The sequence below is a fragment of the Anolis sagrei genome, chromosome 4 (assembly GCF_037176765.1).
Source record: "Anolis sagrei isolate rAnoSag1 chromosome 4, rAnoSag1.mat, whole genome shotgun sequence".
In the NCBI taxonomy this organism is placed as follows: Eukaryota; Metazoa; Chordata; class Lepidosauria; order Squamata; family Dactyloidae; genus Anolis; species Anolis sagrei.
This window is the reverse complement of record NC_090024.1, coordinates 146,450,078-146,469,240: the sequence shown is the minus strand read 5'-3', so window position 1 is coordinate 146,469,240 and position 19,163 is coordinate 146,450,078. Positions and strand designations below refer to the sequence as shown.

The window sequence follows — 19,163 nt, the reverse complement described above, 5'->3', positions numbered from 1 at the left end:
CTGTTTACTTATTTTTCCTTCCCTCCCTTTCTGTCTTCTTTCCTCCCTCCCTCCCATTCTGACTTCCTTCTTTCTCTCACTCCATCCTCCCTCTCCCCGCTTTTTTGCCAAACAAAGATAGTTGAGGAGGACATGTGGGAAAATCAGGGATTGCAACAACACCTTTGCAGGGAGCACATTTGTACACCCCTGACCCAGAACTCTGTAGTTACCTTGCATTATAGGACAAAAGTTTCTGGTATGCACAGCAAATACAATTGGACACAAATATGAAAGCATACATTTTGTTACATGGCCAATGCTCCTTGAGAGAAGGTAGTTTAGGAGATGTTACCTAAGGTACTGGAAAATAGCAAATCACAATGAATGTCTTGAGGTCCAATCTGGATTGTAATATGCATTTATTAATCATTTTTCTATTTAAAATGGAAGTGACTTACAAAATACAATCAAAATGTTGGCAGGAACCTTGCAGGCCATCTAACCAACCCTTGGAAGCCTTGAAGCAGAAGCTGGAAATGTTCTAGCTCTAGATTTCCGCCATACTTCAAGGCTTCCAAATTAAGAAACCCCATTGCTTTTTTAAGTAATTGGTTTTGTTTTGTTTTTTAAACAAGTTTTCCATCACTGAGAAGCTTTCCATCCCTGATCAGTGTCTCCTCTCCAGGTAAGCGGTTGCACATTAACTCAAGACTTCTCCATTGAGACAACAGAAAACAAGGTTTTGTCTTCCCCTCAGGTATCTCATGAGGGCGCTCTCTATATACATGCTATTGCCTTTCCTGGCTTGACAACAGCCATAACATGAAATTAATGGACTTGAATCCACTCCTCTCCAATACTATTAATGGGGAAAAAACCCTAGAAATTCATTCATATAAAAATATTTACCGTCAATAAGTGCTCAGAGCAACTTACAACATTGAAACTTATCTAACAAGTAGTGCGAGTCTCATTCTATGGGATTCTAAAAAGGTGTCAGTAGCACCTTAGGAATCTCTTTCACATGGTTTCTCCTGTTGACATCACACAGTTAAACACAATGATGATCTAGGCTTAGACTAAATCTTCATATCAGAGTCTTCACAGTGGGGAAAACGGCACATGTGAACTCCACTGTTGATCACTTTCATTAGACTGAAGTGAGCCAAGATTTGAAATCTTTGTCACCCGCTGATGTTTTTTCCTACCATGTTGAGACCATAAGACAACAGAAGTGTGCTAGAAATGTAATGAAGGCCACGGGAGACTAAATGTTTCCTGTGAATCCATAAACCTGTAGTACAGTAGATTGTTTCCCCCTCAAATGAAATAAAACGTTCTGAGTTATCTTTTCTTTACATTACTGTCCATAAAAATTTACCATTTCATAATTGGAAACTATAAAAAGGGAAATTGGGTCTTGTTTAGCTATAGCTTAAACATTTGTTACGCTGAAGTGCAAATGATTTAAGAGAAGACTTGTGCTTGATTAGTATGAAATCCTAATGGTGTACAAAATGTAAATTACATTTTAAAGAAAAGGTAAGATCTGTGTGGTTTCTTCACTTTTGGCTTAGCACAGGCATGGGCAAACTTCAACCCTCCAGGTGTTTTGGACCTCAACTCCCACAGTTCCTAACAGCCTACCGAAGTTTGCCCTTGCCTAGTTCAGCATGAAACCAGGAAGTGATGAACATGCAAACTGGACTTCTGTATTTTGTAATGACGGTTGTATCACAGGAGAATTCTGACCAACTTTAAATGAATACACCCATCTGCCCAGCAAGAATCCTTAAGCACAGCTGCTAGAGATTTTGCTTCAGTGGCTTCACAGCTTCTCTAAGCCGTTGCCTGCCGACAGTAAGCAGGGGTCACCTTCACTTCTCTATTAGCTCCAGCAGCTCGAGGGTGTAGAGGAATCTCCTCATCCTCCATTTGCTGTTTAGCAAAGTTCACAAACACCTATGGGAGGGAAACAGGGAAAGTGTACAATCAGAACTGCCTTTCCCTTACGACACTCTAGATCAGTGGTTCTCAACCTTCCTTAATATGTGACCCCTCATGTTGTGACCCTCAACCATAACATTATTTTTGTTGCTACTTCATAACCATAACTTTGCTACTGTTATGAATTGTAATGTAAATATCTGATATGCAGGATGTATTTTCATTCACTGGACCACATTTGGCAGAAATACCACTTACAAGACGTTGGATGGGATTTCAACCATGGAGCTGCAGTGGCACATTGGGTGAAACCCTTGTGCCGGTTCAACTGCTGACCTGAAGGTCGGCAGTTCGCATCCACGAGATGGGGTGAGCTCCCATCTGTCAGCTCCAGCTTTCCATCCAGGGACATGAGAGAAGCCTCCCACAGGATGGTAACCCATCTGGGAGTCCCCTGGGCAACATCTCTGCAGACAGCCAATTCATTCACACCAGAAGCAGCTTGCAGTTTCTCAAGCCTCTTCTGACATGATAAAAAAAACCATTGCATAACCAACAGACTTACAACCTCTGCAACAACTAAAGAAGTCAGTTGTGATTCCTGCAAGTCTGATTTACACCTTCTTAATTCACAATCAGGCTTCTAGCCAGGTAAAGGTTGCAGATATTTTCTCACTAAAATTTATTGGTTATAATTATCTTCCCTTTAAATCAGTACTTGTCCTCCTTTACTCTGCAGTTTCAGATAAATGTGCTTTGGCTTCAACTCTAGATGCATATAACCTTCATTTTAAATACTGTCAAAGCAAAAACTAGGCTGGTTTCAAGTTCCGTTGTTTGCACTTATTTGATGGATCATTTCCATTCCCGGTATATTTTTAAATTTACCTGATCCAGGGTGGTCTGGGTGACAGAGTATTCCTCAATATTTAGGACGTCCTTGTTGGAGAGAATCAAGCGAAAGATCTTGGCCAGTGAATAAGAGCATATCTGGTACTGAAGCATGTTGTAGTGTTTTTCCCTCTGTACGCTGCCTGGGAAGTTCACTTGTATGAAGTGCTCAGCCAGGCTCAGGTCAGGAGGCAATCCAGGTTTTGGGGCCTTCATTTTCATGGTGACAATGTAACCATCTCCATATCTGTTAATGAAGGGAGAAATGTGGTACTTATGTAAGGATACTGATCAATTGTAGAGGCATTTAAGAAATGCAATCGATTGATCCTCTGTCCAAATGTGAAACTTTCTATAGTTTGTTCGATCTTTCATCTAGATATAAAAGTGGTGTGTGTGTGAGAACTAGTAAGGGGGGGGGGGCAGGACACCAGGACCTGGCCAAGATAGAGGAACACGAAGGGATGTTTCCAAATGTATTCAATTTGTATTTCAGAAATTTTATTAATTGGGCAATGACTTAAATAAACAAAACAGAAACTGAACTGGTGATCAGGGACAGCCAACTGTACTAGCTCCCATTTCTATTTCCAGTGTTACCATGTGAAAATGAGGTGGTGCAAATAAAACCACAGATTAGGAGCCATGCACCATTATTTCCCAGTCTACTGAATACAACAAATGAAAGTTTATCTCATGGCTTTCAGTAGGTTTTCTTCTTTTGTATTTCAATCTATTTTAGATTTAGAGATAAATATACACTATATGAAACAGTGAAATGATTCTATATTTGGAGTTACCAAACTTATTTTGGTGTGTCAGGGTAATGAAGACAGAGAGTAGTGTAAATACATATTAATAATGTTTTTGTTACTGCAAGGGCAACAAGAATTAACCTGCAGCACTTGTTTGGGAGAGGGCCAGGTGAGCAATGCAAACCTGGGTATTTCAAGTCTCTGTGTTTATTTGCCTGGATCAAGAGAAGATGAAGAAAATATCTACTTGAGTAGGGCTACCCTTCACAATATTGCAACTTTTTGTGCACAGATTTCTATGCAAGTGTTAATACTGACAACCTTCATGCATAATTATGTTTTACAGCTATGCTAGCTAATCAAACTCTACAAGTAACTATATGTCCAACCCATATACTAGCAAATCCCAGGTTGGAGGATCCTCACATAGCATGGTGTCCCTATTGCCATCCCATCCCTATTACTGCATATAGAAAAAGAGTAGCAGCAACAGGTCAGGATCCTGGAATTTGATAGCCAGCCTCTTGTTGAGTTGCATAGCTTTGGTACCTACCCCAAAACATCACAGTACATATTGAAATCAGCAGATAGATGCAATTGAACACACAACTGATAATTCTTTATAACACATAGCTAGAGCAAAGACTGTTTATTAGGGCTGGGCAGTTTCGTTTCGTTAATTCGTAATTCATTAATAATTCGATAACGAACCATTCTGGAGCAATTTTTTTAAAAAACGAATTTTTAAACACGTTTTGTAAATGCTTCGTATTTCGTTATTGTATTCGTTTTGTTATTGTTCTGAGGTCGTTTCATTATTATTTCCGCATGTCTGGGGCAAGTTTTTTGTTTAATTAGTGAAAAAAAATTATAATATCACACCAACAGTCAACAACAGAGGGAGAAGGAAGCTTCAGAAGTTTTTGGAGGTTTTTTAGCGTATTTCGCGGTCGCGCCCGCCATTAACGAATCGATTCGTTATTGTTTCAGAAATCGATTCGTTAATGTTTTGTAATTTTTTCACATTTACGAAATTTCGTAAATATCGAACTTTTTTAAGGGAAAATTTTGTAATTATTTTAAATATCGAAACAAAAAAAACCCCCAAATACAAATCGATTTTAGAAACAAATTTTTCCGTTGTTACCCAGGCCTACTGTTTATTAACAAAAATCCTAAAAAATGTACAACTGTGGTAGATAGTTAGAAATCTCTAACAAAGAATTCTTTGTCTCCACCCAAATTACCATTCCAGAATTCTTTGGGGGAGACAAAATCTGTAGAGAGTCAGTGTGGTGAAGTTGCTTGTGAGTTGCACAATGACTTTGGAGATTTGGGTTTAAATCCCAGCCCAGCCATGAAACCTTTTTCATGACCTTGGCAAGTCACATGCTCTCAGTGTTGGGAGAAAGCAATGTAAAAGCTCATTTGCACATTTTTCCCCAATAAAATCATGTGATAGGATTCAATTTATGGGCACCATTGATCAAAACAACTTGAAGTTATACAACACCTGGAATGGTCTAGCTATGTGTTGTACTCTAGCACTGGATCACCCTTTAACCCCGCACCACGGCAGAGTCCAGTAAGAATGTTTATTAAAGAAAGTATATACAAAGAGAAAAAAAGGGCAATTCCAAAAGGTTCAGTAGAATAGCAAATACAAAATAGCAGTAATACAAAAATGTCAAGGAACATCAAGCAAAGGAAACCAAAAACCACAGACTTATATCCAGGAACATGAAAATGGGAACTTTTCCAAGGAAACACAGGCATAAAAAGGAACAAGAAACTTGAGAACACTTGAACCAAGAACTCAAGATCAGAAACAGATATCCTTTAGCAACATTGTCTCCTCTGAAAGGTCTGAAAGGAAGCGACTTAATTTAAGTCCTCCAAGCTACCCATAACATCATGTCTCACATGCCTGGATCTCTGGGCCTTATCTCAGAGCCTCTGAGAAAATCTAGTTTGTCAGCGTTTCACACCCTGCATTCTCAAGTTTAACCTATTTTCCCTTGAAAACGTCTTATCTTCCCAAGGCTGTTTCTCAAGGCGACTGGTACTTTCATTTTCCCCGTTGCCTGGGAATGAGCTGAAGAATCCAAACCATCAGTCATCTGCCTGCAATTCCCTCCGATCACTCGCAGACTCTTCACTTTGAAACCCATCATCCCCAGCTTACTCATCCCCTAGTCAGAAAAATCCTCTGAAGCTTCCCAGACTGCGACAACAAGCCTTTGAGAATGTCTAGCTCCAATGGTCCATGATCAATGACACAGCACTGCACTTTCATCCCATGCCCTGTTCTTTAGCTACAATTTGCACTATCCCTTTCTCTTCTCTTGTTTACAATTTGACCATGTCTTATGGTAATTGTCACCATAGGTCATTGGGCGTTGTTCTGAGTTTTAAATTGTTGTTTTTATTATTATATTGTACTGTGTGTTTCATGCTTTGTCTTAGGCACTTTGTGCCATATGTAAGCTGCCCCGAGTCCCTTTGGAGAGATGAAGGTGTAGTACAAGAAAATAATAATAACAACAACAACAACAACTACGACAACAACAGTGACAATAATAATAATGACAGGTCTGCTTTTCTCTTGCTCCCATTAAATTCATTGCAGAGCTCAATGGATTGCACCCTCTATAACGAAACAGCAAGCCATGATTTCCTTACAAAAATGTAGTAGAATAAAAATGAGAGGCCTAGGGCTTACTTGTATTTAAGATGCTGGATGGTTCCCAGACACTTGAAGGTCCCTTTAACCATGATGGCTAAGCGTGTACAGAGTGCCTCACATTCTTCCATGCTTAGAGAGAGAGAAATGTTATAGATCAGGCAGAATGCAAAATCCATTCCCCACCCTTATCATATCACTCCTTGGCTTGCTGTCCTGGTAAAGACTTATCCATATTGGGCCAGAGTCTACACTGCAGTTGTGTGCTTTCAGCTTGCTTTGATATACAGCCATTATCGCAAACATACAAGAAGGAATGGCAGAAAAAATATAGAAGCAATCTAATGTTGTGGTTAAAGGCAAAAATGGGCTCATAATGAGATAAAAATATTTCTATTTCTATTGTACTATTTCACACCATAATGGATCCCACATACTTTTTACAAGGACTGATTGGCAGGAGAGAATGATTCATGCATTCTCTGAAAGAAATGCAGGATAAAAACATAATAAGAAAAATGTCCATGCACTAAGAAAGCTAGCATATCATGAAGAGAATGAGATAGTTTAAAGGCTTCCTCTCTGATTTGATTCTATTACAATCAGAAATTGTACACTTTTTGTACTCTGCCCTGAGGATCTTTTTATATAGGAGAGAATGAAAATACAATAATTAAATGAATAAACAAATACATTGCTAGTAGGAGTACATCCCATACTTTCTCTGAAACAGCTATCAGCTTAGGCTTCATTGCCAATTTTGCTTTACCTATGTGAGGTCAGAACCACAGCTCTCCCATCTCTGATCACACTGACAATGGAGTTCCACAAGAAGCGCCGAGACTGAGGGTCCATTCCTGTAGTTGGTTCATCCTATAATAAGAGAATTAGTGGACCACAACAATTGGAGACATATATGTATGTGTGTGTGTGTAAACACACACACACACACATACACACACACACACACTGCAATGTATGCCCTGCCACTACCAAAAATCTTCATATTCATGGCTTGAATTAGGAGCACCAGTCTTCTACTTTTGTGTGGAATCAATAGAGATTGAGATGGGATTTGAAGAGTAGAAATGAAATAGACATTTTTCACATTTACACTCTTTGGATTTTCCGTCACAGATCAATAAATTTCTAAGAGGCTCAAATTTGGAATTCAGCATTTTTGATCAAACGCATTCTAAAAGTGTTCTTGTGTAAAGGTAAAAAGTGTCTCCAAATATCATTCATGAATCAAAAACATGCTTCAACCATAAGAAGTCTGGGAAATGCTGCTCAAAAGGCTGTTGTGTAGCTTGCTGCCATTCAACATGGCAGGAGGGGAAGCCATGCAAAACACAACCAACAAAACATTCTTTAAAAACAGTGAATCCACCCCTAAACAAAGATCAGTGGGAGGTTGACAGGAAAACTGGCACTTCATGACCATTATTGCAGGTTCATTGGTTGTTGGTTTGATGTTTGATGTTTTTCAGTTTGTTATAATGTTGTTTTTATTTTGTTTTATGCTGTTGCTTATGTATTTAATGTGTTATATTTTTAATTATGTTATTTGGGCTTGTTCCCATGTAAGCTGCCCTGAGACCCTTCAGGGAGATGGTGGTGGGGTACAAAGAAAAAGTTATTATTCATGGAGTTTTCCAGAGCTTTGCAGAATTAAATCCATGTCTGCTTTATCAGTCCCCTACTTTCTTCATCATAAGGCTACTTACCAGTAGAACTAATGGAGGGCAACCTATCAATGCAATAGCAGTGGAGAGCTTGCGCTTGTTCCCACCACTGTATGTGCCGGCCAACTGATCGGCATAAGCCAAGAGACCAAGCTTCTGAATGCCCCACTCAGCTACCTGAATAAGAAAGGAAGGGAGGGAGGAAGGAAGCCAATATCATAATTATATCAAAACTATAGGCTCAATCCAGTTCATAATGACTGCAATGCAGGCACATAATGGGATCCTTAATGAATATATCATAAAATAGATAGTGAGATGCTCTTAAACTGCTTTTTAATGTCTAATTGGCCTCATTCATAGAATTTTAAAAGGTGTTCAGACTATGGTAACTTTTGTTGTCCTTTTTTTCTCCATAAAGTATTGGTTGGTTGGGTAAATCAAAAGCGTGTCTGGCTGCACACACTTTTGATTTATTGCCTTCCTACATTTCTTAAAACATCAAGATTTAAATGTTAGTGTGAAAGAAGAAAGTATCCCTACCCTCTCCACTTCAGCAGCAGGCACACCACGCAGACGTGCATAAAGGCGCAAGTGCTCTCTTCCCGTGAGCAGATCGTCAATAGCATCGAACTGTGGGCAATAGCCCATGTTTTGATGAACATCAGAGATACGAGTCAATATACTGGGGGAGGAAAGCAGTGGGTAATTAGATTCTAGTCACATTCTTACTGAATTCCGACCACATTCAACCAATAGTTTTGGGAGACAGAAAAGAATCTTGCAATGGCAATACTGGGAAAGATATAAACTTCCAAATGTTGAACTGGAATTCCTATTATCCTTTATCACTGGCAATGCTCCACTGATGGAGCCCCCGGTGGCGCAATGGGTTAAACCCCTGTGCTGGCAGGACTGAAGAGCAACAGGTCGCAGATTCGACTCCAGGGAGAGCGCGGATGAGCTCCCTCTATCAGCTCCAGCTTCCCATGTGAGGACATGAGAGAAGCCTCCCACAAGGATGGTAAAAACATCAAAACATCCAGGCTTCCCCTGGGCAATGTCCTTGCAGACGGCCAATTCTCTCACACCAGAAGCAACTTGCAGTTTCTCAAGTCACTCCAGACACGACAAAAAATAAAATAAAAATGGCAATGCTGCCTAGGATGGATGAGAGTTGCAATTTAACAACAGTTTGATGATCTCCACATTAAATGGCAATATTATCATGTAACAATACACTTGGATATTGTCTCTCTTCAGAATTAGAAAGCAAAGTTTAAATCCATTCATCAGAGCTTGGGTATTTAAAACTCTTGCTTCTCTTGTGGTAACAAACATTTTGAAAGATTTAGCAATTGCCCACTTCAACTGCATAATATTATACCACATAAATATTACACATTATGGAAATAGCTGATAGGGAGTTGCTGCTCTTGCAGGATTGCATTTCTGAATTATGTTTACTTTGTGACAGCTCAAACAGTCCAACACAGTGGGGACAAAGGTTTTAAATGTGGCACCCAGTTTCAAGAAAATGTCTAAAAGAGACCTCCATGTTCTTGCCAGAATATCTGTATTTGTCTGTTGTTTGTTGTTGTGAGGTTTTTTTTTTCTGTGGAGGTGGGTTGAGAGAGAGAAATGCCTACTAAAAATGTGCATGTTTAGTGGGAAATTCAGGAAACAAACACCCATTTTGAGTGGTTAGGGGAAGAGAAGAAAACAACCCACAGCATTTTCCTATTCCACCCTTTACATGTCTAGTGCTGGTACATAAATTAATTCAGTTGCACTGGCTGATGTGCTAATATAAATGTTAATGGCAAACAAACAGTTTATAAATAAATGACCTTGTGCAGAAATACAGATAACTCCTTTCTCTCCACCACAGCTGAAGAAGGGACATTAGTGATAGCACTTCTTCAGATAAGAGATAAACAGATTGCAGCACATAGTAGACTGCATTCTTCTTTTCTGGCATTTTTCACAACGTACCTGTGGCCAGCTACTATGGCATCTCCAGATGTCACTTCCGTATCTCCCGTCAGCATTTTGAATGTTGTTGTTTTGCCCGCTCCATTCACGCCCAGGAGGCCAAAGCACTAAATTACATATTGTCACAAAAATTATTCCCAGTAGATTTTAAAACCAAATTACTTCAAAATATGTTACGGCAAGGACGGATAACTCACTTCTCCAGGTCGAACGCCCACACAGAGTCTGTCTACAGCTGGAACACGTCTTCCTGCATAAAACTAGAGCAAAATGGGATTTTTAAAAAATGCCTTTGTTCTGTGAAAACTGTGGCTGATCTACTTGAATGGGACCCCTACCACTCTTAGGGCTGAAAGATAGCACAACCCAATAGAACATGAATACACAAGACATTCCCCAAGTTGAATGCTCATGGTAAGAAACACAATTTAGGTAAATATAAATATATCAGTTTTGTTTAATGTTTATAATTATAACTGTTTAAAAAACTTTTTTAGAAATATAGCAAGTTCAAAGATGAATACATTAAAAGAGCATAGCTTCCATACCTATAAACCAAATAATTTTATACAAATGTTGCAGTGTTTGTGTTCACAGTCAGACAGTAATGATGAGGCTTGAAACTTTTCAGTATCACAAGAAGTTGTGCTACTGAAAAGTTTCAAGCCTTATCATTACTGTCTTTTCAGTATCACAAGAAGTTGGAGACTTTTCAGTATCACAAGAAGTTGGAGAAAATATTTGGAACAGAAAATCAAAATTCACTTATGCTTATGACCTAAAGGAAAATTGGTATAAAATGATGTACTAGTGGTACATCACCCCACAAGAATTAGGAAAATGCTATAAAAATATACAAACAAAATGTTGGAAATTTGAAACACAGGAAGCTGCATTTTATCATGTGTTGGTTTTGCAGAAGGGTAAGAGAAAATACTGGAAGGAAATTCACAAAGAATCCTAGAAAATATTAAATACAAAAATAGAAATGAAACCAGAAATTTACCTTCTGGGAATTACCGATAAAAAATTAGATAAAAACAAAGAAATACTCCTAAACTATCTAACAGCAGCAAGAATAGTGTATGCGAGGAATTGGGGAGGCCCTGCCCTCAATCCTATCTTCTTCGCCGGTGGGGACGAGGAACAGGGCCTTCTTAGTGGTGGTCCCTCAGCTGTGGAACTCCCTCCCTAGGTATATTAGATTGACCCCCTCCCTCCTGACCTTCTGAAAAAAAGTAAAAACTTGGCTCTTTGAGCAAGCCTTTGGAAATGCAGTGTAATAGATAAACATGGAACTATGAAAGAGTGAAACATGGAACAGCTTAGATGTTGCTACTGGAAAATGAGATTAACAGGAAGACATTGGTGATTATATATTTTTGATGGTTTTGTATGGATTTTATAATGTTGTTCTAAATGTTTTTAATTGTATTTTATGACTATTATGGCATCGAATTGCTGCCAATTTGTAAGCTGCCTTGAGTCGCCTTTGGGCTGAGAAAGGCGGAATAGAAATATCGTAAATAAATAAATAAATAAATAAATAAATAAATAAATAGGAGATTAAAAGGAATACCATCTATCAGTGGATGACCAAATTCCTAGAAATAAGGAATATGGACAGATTGATACAGCTAATGATAAAATATCAAGGAACAAGGAAAAAAGAAACAGACTGGATCAGTAAAGGAATATTTACAACAAGAAAGGGAAAGAAAAAAGACTTAGATCACCAGAAGTAACAAAAGAAGTACAGTTAGAAGAAGAGAAGAATAAGAAAAACTCACACTAAAAATGAAATAATTGACTGTAGAGAAAGGAAAAAGAAAAAAAGGGAGGGGGGAGAAAGAAAAAAGGAAAAAAAGACACTCTATATTCTCAACCTTTTTTCTTTCTTTCTTCCCTCTTTCTTCACTCTTTTCCCTTTTCACTCTTTTCGTTTATAAATATTTGCAAAATCTCAATAAAGATTTTTTTTTTAAAAAAAAGAAGGTGGAGAAAATACATTTCACTTGTTCCAGTTTTCCTAACTTCTGGAGATTACCTTGGTCAATTCTTGCAAATTCAAAATGTCCATTTTGCCTCCTCCATTCATGATTCTTTGTCTTTCCTCTGCAACATCCTCATCTTCATCTATAATGGGAGTCATAGTGTTCTGGGGAAGCCTGAAGGAATGTGATAATTCAGTTCATGTCTGGAAAGCAATTTCCACTTTCTACCTAATATAGAGAGACACATACACACAGAGGACTTTTGGATCCAGGCGCTTCTACTTGTTAAGACTAATTCCACACAGGTAAGCTTCTACTGGAGGGGTATAGTTTCCCAACATACCATCTGGTGGAGAGGAAATTACGCTGCATCAGAAGATTCAGAACAAAAAATGCAACACCCTGCACTGCCATGGCAACCATGTTTTTTCCAGCAAAATCCCAGTGAAACGGATTCAAGAGACGTTCTTCTCCTTTGGGATGAAACCAACCAAAATCATTCTTAATTACTACCTGAATAAAGCTTTGCTTCTCTGAACAAAGGCAATGAAAACAGTGAACTTCATTACCCAAGAACTCCTACGCAGACTCCCCAAGGATGTTTAATGATGCACCTTTCAAACAAACTCAGCCATGCTGTATCAAGTATAATCAATGAGAATGCTTAAGGTGCTTCCAAAGATGTCAATTAAAGATAAGATAGTATTTTATTAACTCGATATTTTAGGAAACAGAGTATGCAAGAGATGGACAGACTGGCAGGGAACCATACAGCGGTCTCTGCCCAAGGAGTTTCCAATACAATTTTTATTCAGAAGAGACAGGAGAGAATGGAGAGTCAAGGACAAGGCCAGAGGAGAAAGGGTTGATATTCACAACCATGTTCCAGTTAGATAAAACCTTCATATTATTATATGCATGAAGAGTTTCAATGAAGACTAAGGCCCCATCCACACTGCTATACAATTCAGTTTCTGAATCCAGATTATCTGCTTTGAAGTAATAGAATAATAATAAGAAGAAGAAGAAGAAGAAGAAGAAGAAGAAGAAGAAGTAAAGACTTCCTGCATAGATTTCAGATTTCAATATTAATGTCAAAAATACGTAGTATAATTTTACATAGGATTTGTGCTACATTAGAACAATAAAGACAAATATCACTTAAGTAAAATAAACATTAAATATTAAATAACCAGAGAAATAAAATAAACTGCAAACACTAAACTAATCTGGGAATCTGCTATTGCAACACATCCAATGGAGTGGTTTAAAACCAGTATTAAAAAGATTAGGACTAAGTATGTTCCAGTCTACTTGGAATATTTATTTATATTCCACCCTATCTCCCCAAGGGTACTCTTATGTACACATACACGGCAAACATTCAGTGCAGTTTTGGATAGACAAGACAGAGACAGACAGAAAGAACAGAAAAGAGGTATGTTGTGTCAACATCCAGCTTTTTAGGCGGCTTGGAGTTTGTGCTTGAATCCAGCCACAGGGGGGTGCTGTCACTCCATTCTCTATGATGAAGAGCCATCAGCACTTTTTCCTTTCCTTTAGTCGCTGGGCATTTTCTGATATTTTTTCTTTTATGGTGTCGTAAAATACCTCCCCCACTTTTTAGTGATACCTAATTTCAATCCAGGGCTTTGAACTGGCAACCTTTCGGTTGGTAGACTTATCATTGCTGGTGATTTACCAGCTGTGATAAAGCCTGGCCCTTGATTATAGGGCAGTGTCAAAGTAGAAAATCTGGATTCAGAAACTGGATTATATAGCAGTGCAGATCCCGCTATAGACTCTGCAGTGAGTGTTTCTACTTCCTGGAGTATAATACGAGACAAAGCTCATATACCAAATTTCCTCAATGCATCTCACTAGAAAGATTCTTGTTGGAGGATGTCTTTCAGGCACTCATCCATGGAAACTAAATACACAATGCAGTCACTCTGTCTGAAAATGAGGAGACATATTTACTTCTAAACCATATATGTTTGAAAACCAGGTAAGCTGGAAGTTTTGCCAGTATCATGTTTCATCATATTGATGAGAAATAACTATAAAGCTGGCATATTAGAGAGGCAGCTAAGCTTCTCCCAGACGTGTATGCTTTTTATCCGTGTGGCATTTTTGTACTAAGGAGCATTCAATGCCCATTGGCATTCTGAAGTGCAATGGTTCAGGGAAAAATCCAGAGACAGGATGGTATAGTGGTTGAGGTGTTAGACTGGCACTTGGAAGATCTAAGTTCAAGTACATGTGATTTTTTTCCAGTCACTTTCTCGTATCAGCTTGATTTACCCCCCAGGGATATTGTAAGGATTACATGAGGAGGAAGTTATCAATATAGACATCTTGAGCTCACTGAAAGAAAGGCTGGGGCTTAAGTCAACTTATAAACAAAATCTCACCTGAAACAACATTTCTGTGTAATATAAATCTCAAGCTAGATGAACTTTACCCAAAAACCTGAGTATCAAGTGTTTACCCCACTGGCTCCTACTTCTGAAGCCTGAAAGGAGGAGACAGACTCGCCCTTCAGGGTGTCAGTAAAGCACCCAAGGCACAAAAGCTCACTTAGCCACAAGAACATCCCCGCTTTCTTTTGTACTTACCAAACCGAGCATACACATCAGTCACTGCTTGGTTCATGGCGAGGTCAAGGAGTCCACGGCCCAAGCAGAAATGAGGAAGGACTAACAGGATACTTTTCAATGTTTTGTTGAATTCCAGCAGAGGCTGCAACACACAAAACACTTAGGTTACCATCACCTTTATATGCCAACATCCTTGAAAACGGATGAGAATGTTTGAAGTCAGGGATACTTTTCATTCTCAGAACGCTTTATTATTATGCAAAATCTAAAGGGTTTAAGAGCGGTGAAAAATAAGAAGCCGAGCTGGCAGAGATGCATTCATCTTCAGTACTTTTGAAGAAAGAGAAGAAACAGAGGGCTTATCAAAGGCTTTTCTTTTTTGCAGCACCCCTTTAAAATCACCAGGATTTCTAAATCTTGTGTGCTGGGACCCAAAGGCCACAAATGAGAGATTCATGCATATCAAACGTTCCCTGACACTTCTCTTTTCAGAAAGCCTACCTGCAAAACTCTCTCATAAGCTTTACTGGGATACATATCTGCAGGTATTTCTCTCTGAAACATTGCTAAAAGTACGCTGCTTTCCTTTCTCGACGAAGAAAAGTCACTCACCGGATTGTTTTCAAAGAGCTCCAGGATAAAAGTAATGGCACTACTGTTGATACCGATGAAGAGGTTGATGCAAGACAAGGCAACGTAGGCGGTGCTGGGGATGCTAAAGAAGCAGGATGCTGGGTACATCATAGGAATGACAGCCCACCTGCAGAGAAAAGATGGGAGAATAGTGGCGTAAAATAAATCCTGTGCTGCCTTCCTATAGTGTACAAAGTGTGGCTAAGGATAGTGTATGAAGTGTGGCTAAGGTGTTGTAAAAACTAGGAACAGACATTGATTTTGGGACTGCATCTCCTATCACCTCTAATCATCATTCATTGCCAACGATGAGGAATTATGATAATTATGGTACACCAACAATTGCCCACTTCTGTTAGAAACAGTCACATGGAAGTGACTGTCAAGTGATAATACAAAATTCAGATGCATAATTTAACTCTTCAGATAGTGTTTAAAAGTGAAATAAAATTAGAATTCTTCATACAAACTCTCTCCCTTCCAGAATTATGTGTATTTATTACCTGATGACTGCTGTAAAGCAATGCTTTTGGCTATCACTGTATGGCTATCAGTCTCCTCCCAGTAGACTTAAATCAAGGAAAAGTATTGTGAGAGCCACCACTCCTCTAAAAGTTCCTCTAGCAACAGCACAAATATCCCTGTGGGCAGGAAAATCAGGCAATCCCAACTGGATGGCCCTCCACGAGGTTCTTCTTCCAGGGGCAAACCAAGAACAGGCAACTTGGAAGTCCTTGAACAGACTCAGAAGTGGAGTGGGCAGATCAAAAGGCAACCTGGCTAAGTGGCACTACCTAGAAGAATCCTCCACCTTGTGTGACTGTGGAGCAGGACAAACAACTCTGCTTGCCCACAATGTGCTGCCTCATGCACAGAGAAAGAACTATTTAAAGCGACCGACAATGTGTTTGCTGTTGCCCGTTTTTGGTCAAAAATTATTTAACTGCTTCTGCCCCCTCTATTTTATCAGATTATACTTATTTATTTATGCAATGCTTTTGACACAAAATAAATAAATAAACCCTAAGGACTGAGATGCTAAGTGCTTTCAATTTGTGAGTGATTCATTATATCACAAAAAACCCAGAATTTTCTAATATTCCAACATTTCACCTCTGGCATCAGTTACACGGTCAGCAAAACTACAATAATGGAATTCCATTGTTATAGTTGGATCTGATGATACATCTCCCCAAAATGCCATTTTTGCAGCTTGGCAAAAACCACACGGCAATGAGAGTGATTGGTCTCCTCAAACCCTCTTAGAGTGCCAAGGCAACGGGGATATCGGGAGGGGAGAGGCTGACTACCCACAAAAGATTACTACTAACACATCAGCTCTAGATTAGTAAATATGATTTTCTGTGGGTGAGCAGATGGCGACTAGAGCTGATGTGGTCTATCCAATACAATTTTCTGAATCAGTTGACCAAAAACTCATTCATAACCCTGTTACTACTAATGTTGGAGAGAGGTCCCTGGCCAAAGTGGTCACTGGTCAAGTGGTCCTTGGTCAAAAAAGGTTGGGAACCACTGATGTAAGCTGAGTGTACAAAAAATTGTGATTATCTCCAAATACAGGGGCATACCAATAAAATAGAATGCATTTCTGCTGGAATGTTACATAATTTTTTCAGACAGTTATTTTGGTGTCCTCCCCTCTGATGGTGTTACACAGTGCAGTTTACACATCCTTGATGCTGCAGCACCCTGACCAACACATTTCCAAGACATGGTGGGTGTCACAACAGAAGAACACTTCTTCCTCCTCCTCTTCCTCACTTCAACTAAAGAAAACACCTTAGGCTATTTTATGACAAACATGGGCAACTCTTACAGAATATGTGTAGTTACTGTGGATAGTATGCAACCACTGGAGACAATCTGGTGATGTCCTTTGGTCCCCTGTCTCTCAAGAAAACTTGTTTTTTCAGCTGAAAATAAAACCTTTGTGCGGCTGAAAACAACCCTCTTAGGACTGATTCTGTTCTTTAATTTACAAGCAGTGAGGGGAAGAGCTTCAAAAACAGATTGTACAGAAGTATTGAGATTTCCCCTTTTATTCCAGGTCTGCTATGCCTCAAGGCAGGATTTCTAATCCAATGCCCATACGTGTAACTCCTCAGACATGTTTGGAGGAAATAAAGAACACAGGAAAGAACTCTGTGGGAGAAGCCATACCTCCTTTTATCATGTCATCTAAGTGACAGCCCAGACATCCTAAGAAGAACGGAAACAATGAAACCAGACATAGACATTAACTCCTGCCTATTCTAGAAATCCTTAAGGAATCAGGAAAAAAACCTCCTCCTGCCCCAGGTTTTAAAAAATTGGTTGGTGAAGGAATGGCATTGTTTAGGCATTTTAAAAAGAACAACAATATTCTTGATTGTACCTTTTTTGAATGAAGGCGCTTACTGAATGCAAAACATATCCACATGCTGTTCACACTGTCTCTATAACGGACTTGCTAAGAATGAATACAATGCCTATTATTACTTACCCATATAAAAGGAGCAATGTAACAAGTGCAGGAAGGTTGCTGAGTGAGGTATAGGCTTTCTTTTCAAAACCAATAAATATTGCCACTACCAGGCCAGCACTCACTGCATAATTCAACTGGGATGGAGGGAGAGTGGAGGAAGAGAGAAGGAAATCAATTTTAAAATTCCAGAAGTGAATCGGAAAAATAAATTTGCACCTGTTCTTCCAGTAGCTCCCAGCATTGTTCTATAGTGTAATATTCAAGGGAATATGGTAACATGTGTATCAGAGAACTCTAGGTACTAGAAATCCCAATTTCCCATAAAGCCAAGACACAAGCAATGAAATAAAACTGGGTTGCTGTGAGTTTTCCAGGCTATATGGCCATGTTCCAGAAGCATTTTCTCCTGACGTTTCACCCACATCTATGGCAGACATCCTCAGAGGTTGTGAGGTTGGTTGTGAACTAGGCAAGTGGGGTTTATATACCTTTGGAATGTTTAAGGTGGGAGAAAGAACTCTCGTCTGTTTAAGGCAGAGGTGAATGTTGCAATTGGTCTCCTTGATTAGCATTGAATGGCCTTGCACCTTCAAAGCCTGGCTGCTTATTGCCTGGGGGAATTCTTTGTTGGGAGGTGTTAGCTGGTCTTGTTTCATGTCAGGAATTCCCCTGCTGTTTGAGTGTTCCTCTTTATTGACTGTCCTGATTTTTTTTAATACTGGTAGCCAGATTTTGTTCATTTTCATGGTTTCCTCCTTTCTGTTGAAATTGTCCACATGCTTGTGGATTTCAATGGCTTTTCTGTGTAGTCTGACATGGTGTGTTGTTAGAGTGGCCCAGCATTTCTATATCGAGACCACCAAACACAGCGCCAAATATGAATCTAGGAACATGAAAGGAACTGCAGACTAATTCATCCAGAGAAGTCAACCATAGCAGAGCACATGATGAACCAACCTGGGCACAGCATATTATTTGAGAACACAGAAATGCTGGAGCAATATTCACACTTGTCTCAAGTGGACATGTGCTCTTTCTCCCACTCTGGACATTGCACAGATATGTAAACCCCACTTGTCTAGTTTCCAACAGATCTCAAAACCTCTAAGGATGCCTGCCACAGATGTGGGTGAAATGTCAGGAGAGAATGCTTCTGGAACATGGCCATAAAGCCCGGAAAACTCACAACAACCCAGTGATTCCACCCATGAAACTCCACCATAATGCTGCAGTTGTGTAGTGCAGATACGCTGCTGGTCATACTTTGAAAAGACTTGCTAAAATAAAAAGGATGAAAGATAGCCATGATTATTTTGTCCCATTGGTTTCAGTAGATTCCATCTAAGAATGATGGATTAACCTGAAAGGTCTGATTCAATATAAGGCTTTTTTGTTATGTTCTGTATGTGTAAAGCACATTCAAATAGTGACATTTGAATGGAAGGATATATTTACCATTTCAACACAGAATATTTGACATATTAAAAAAATAAAAAATAGGCTTTATTTTCAT

At 39.1% G+C, this 19,163-nt stretch overlaps 1 protein-coding gene across 2 annotated transcripts in view; it reads right to left on the bottom strand.

Annotated features, from left to right (window-relative positions):
- Positions 1-384: 384 nt before the first annotated feature.
- ABCA4 (ATP binding cassette subfamily A member 4) overlaps positions 385-19,163 on the bottom strand; it is a 129,617-nt gene continuing 110,838 nt past the window's right edge. For both annotated transcript variants that reach the window (XM_060773968.2, XM_060773969.2), the window contains exons 38-50: positions 17,669-17,784; positions 15,145-15,292; positions 14,551-14,674; positions 12,276-12,405; positions 11,986-12,106; positions 10,136-10,198; positions 9,939-10,045; positions 8,487-8,628; positions 7,986-8,120; positions 7,028-7,131; positions 6,298-6,390; positions 2,818-3,067; positions 385-1,944 (exon numbers count right to left, since the gene is read on the bottom strand). In XM_060773968.2, coding sequence (XP_060629951.2) covers positions 1,822-1,944; positions 2,818-3,067; positions 6,298-6,390; positions 7,028-7,131; positions 7,986-8,120; positions 8,487-8,628; positions 9,939-10,045; positions 10,136-10,198; positions 11,986-12,106; positions 12,276-12,405; positions 14,551-14,674; positions 15,145-15,292; positions 17,669-17,784 — 1,656 coding nt within the window. In that variant the 3' untranslated portion in view covers positions 385-1,821. The remainder of the gene's footprint in view (positions 1,945-2,817; positions 3,068-6,297; positions 6,391-7,027; positions 7,132-7,985; positions 8,121-8,486; positions 8,629-9,938; positions 10,046-10,135; positions 10,199-11,985; positions 12,107-12,275; positions 12,406-14,550; positions 14,675-15,144; positions 15,293-17,668; positions 17,785-19,163) is intronic.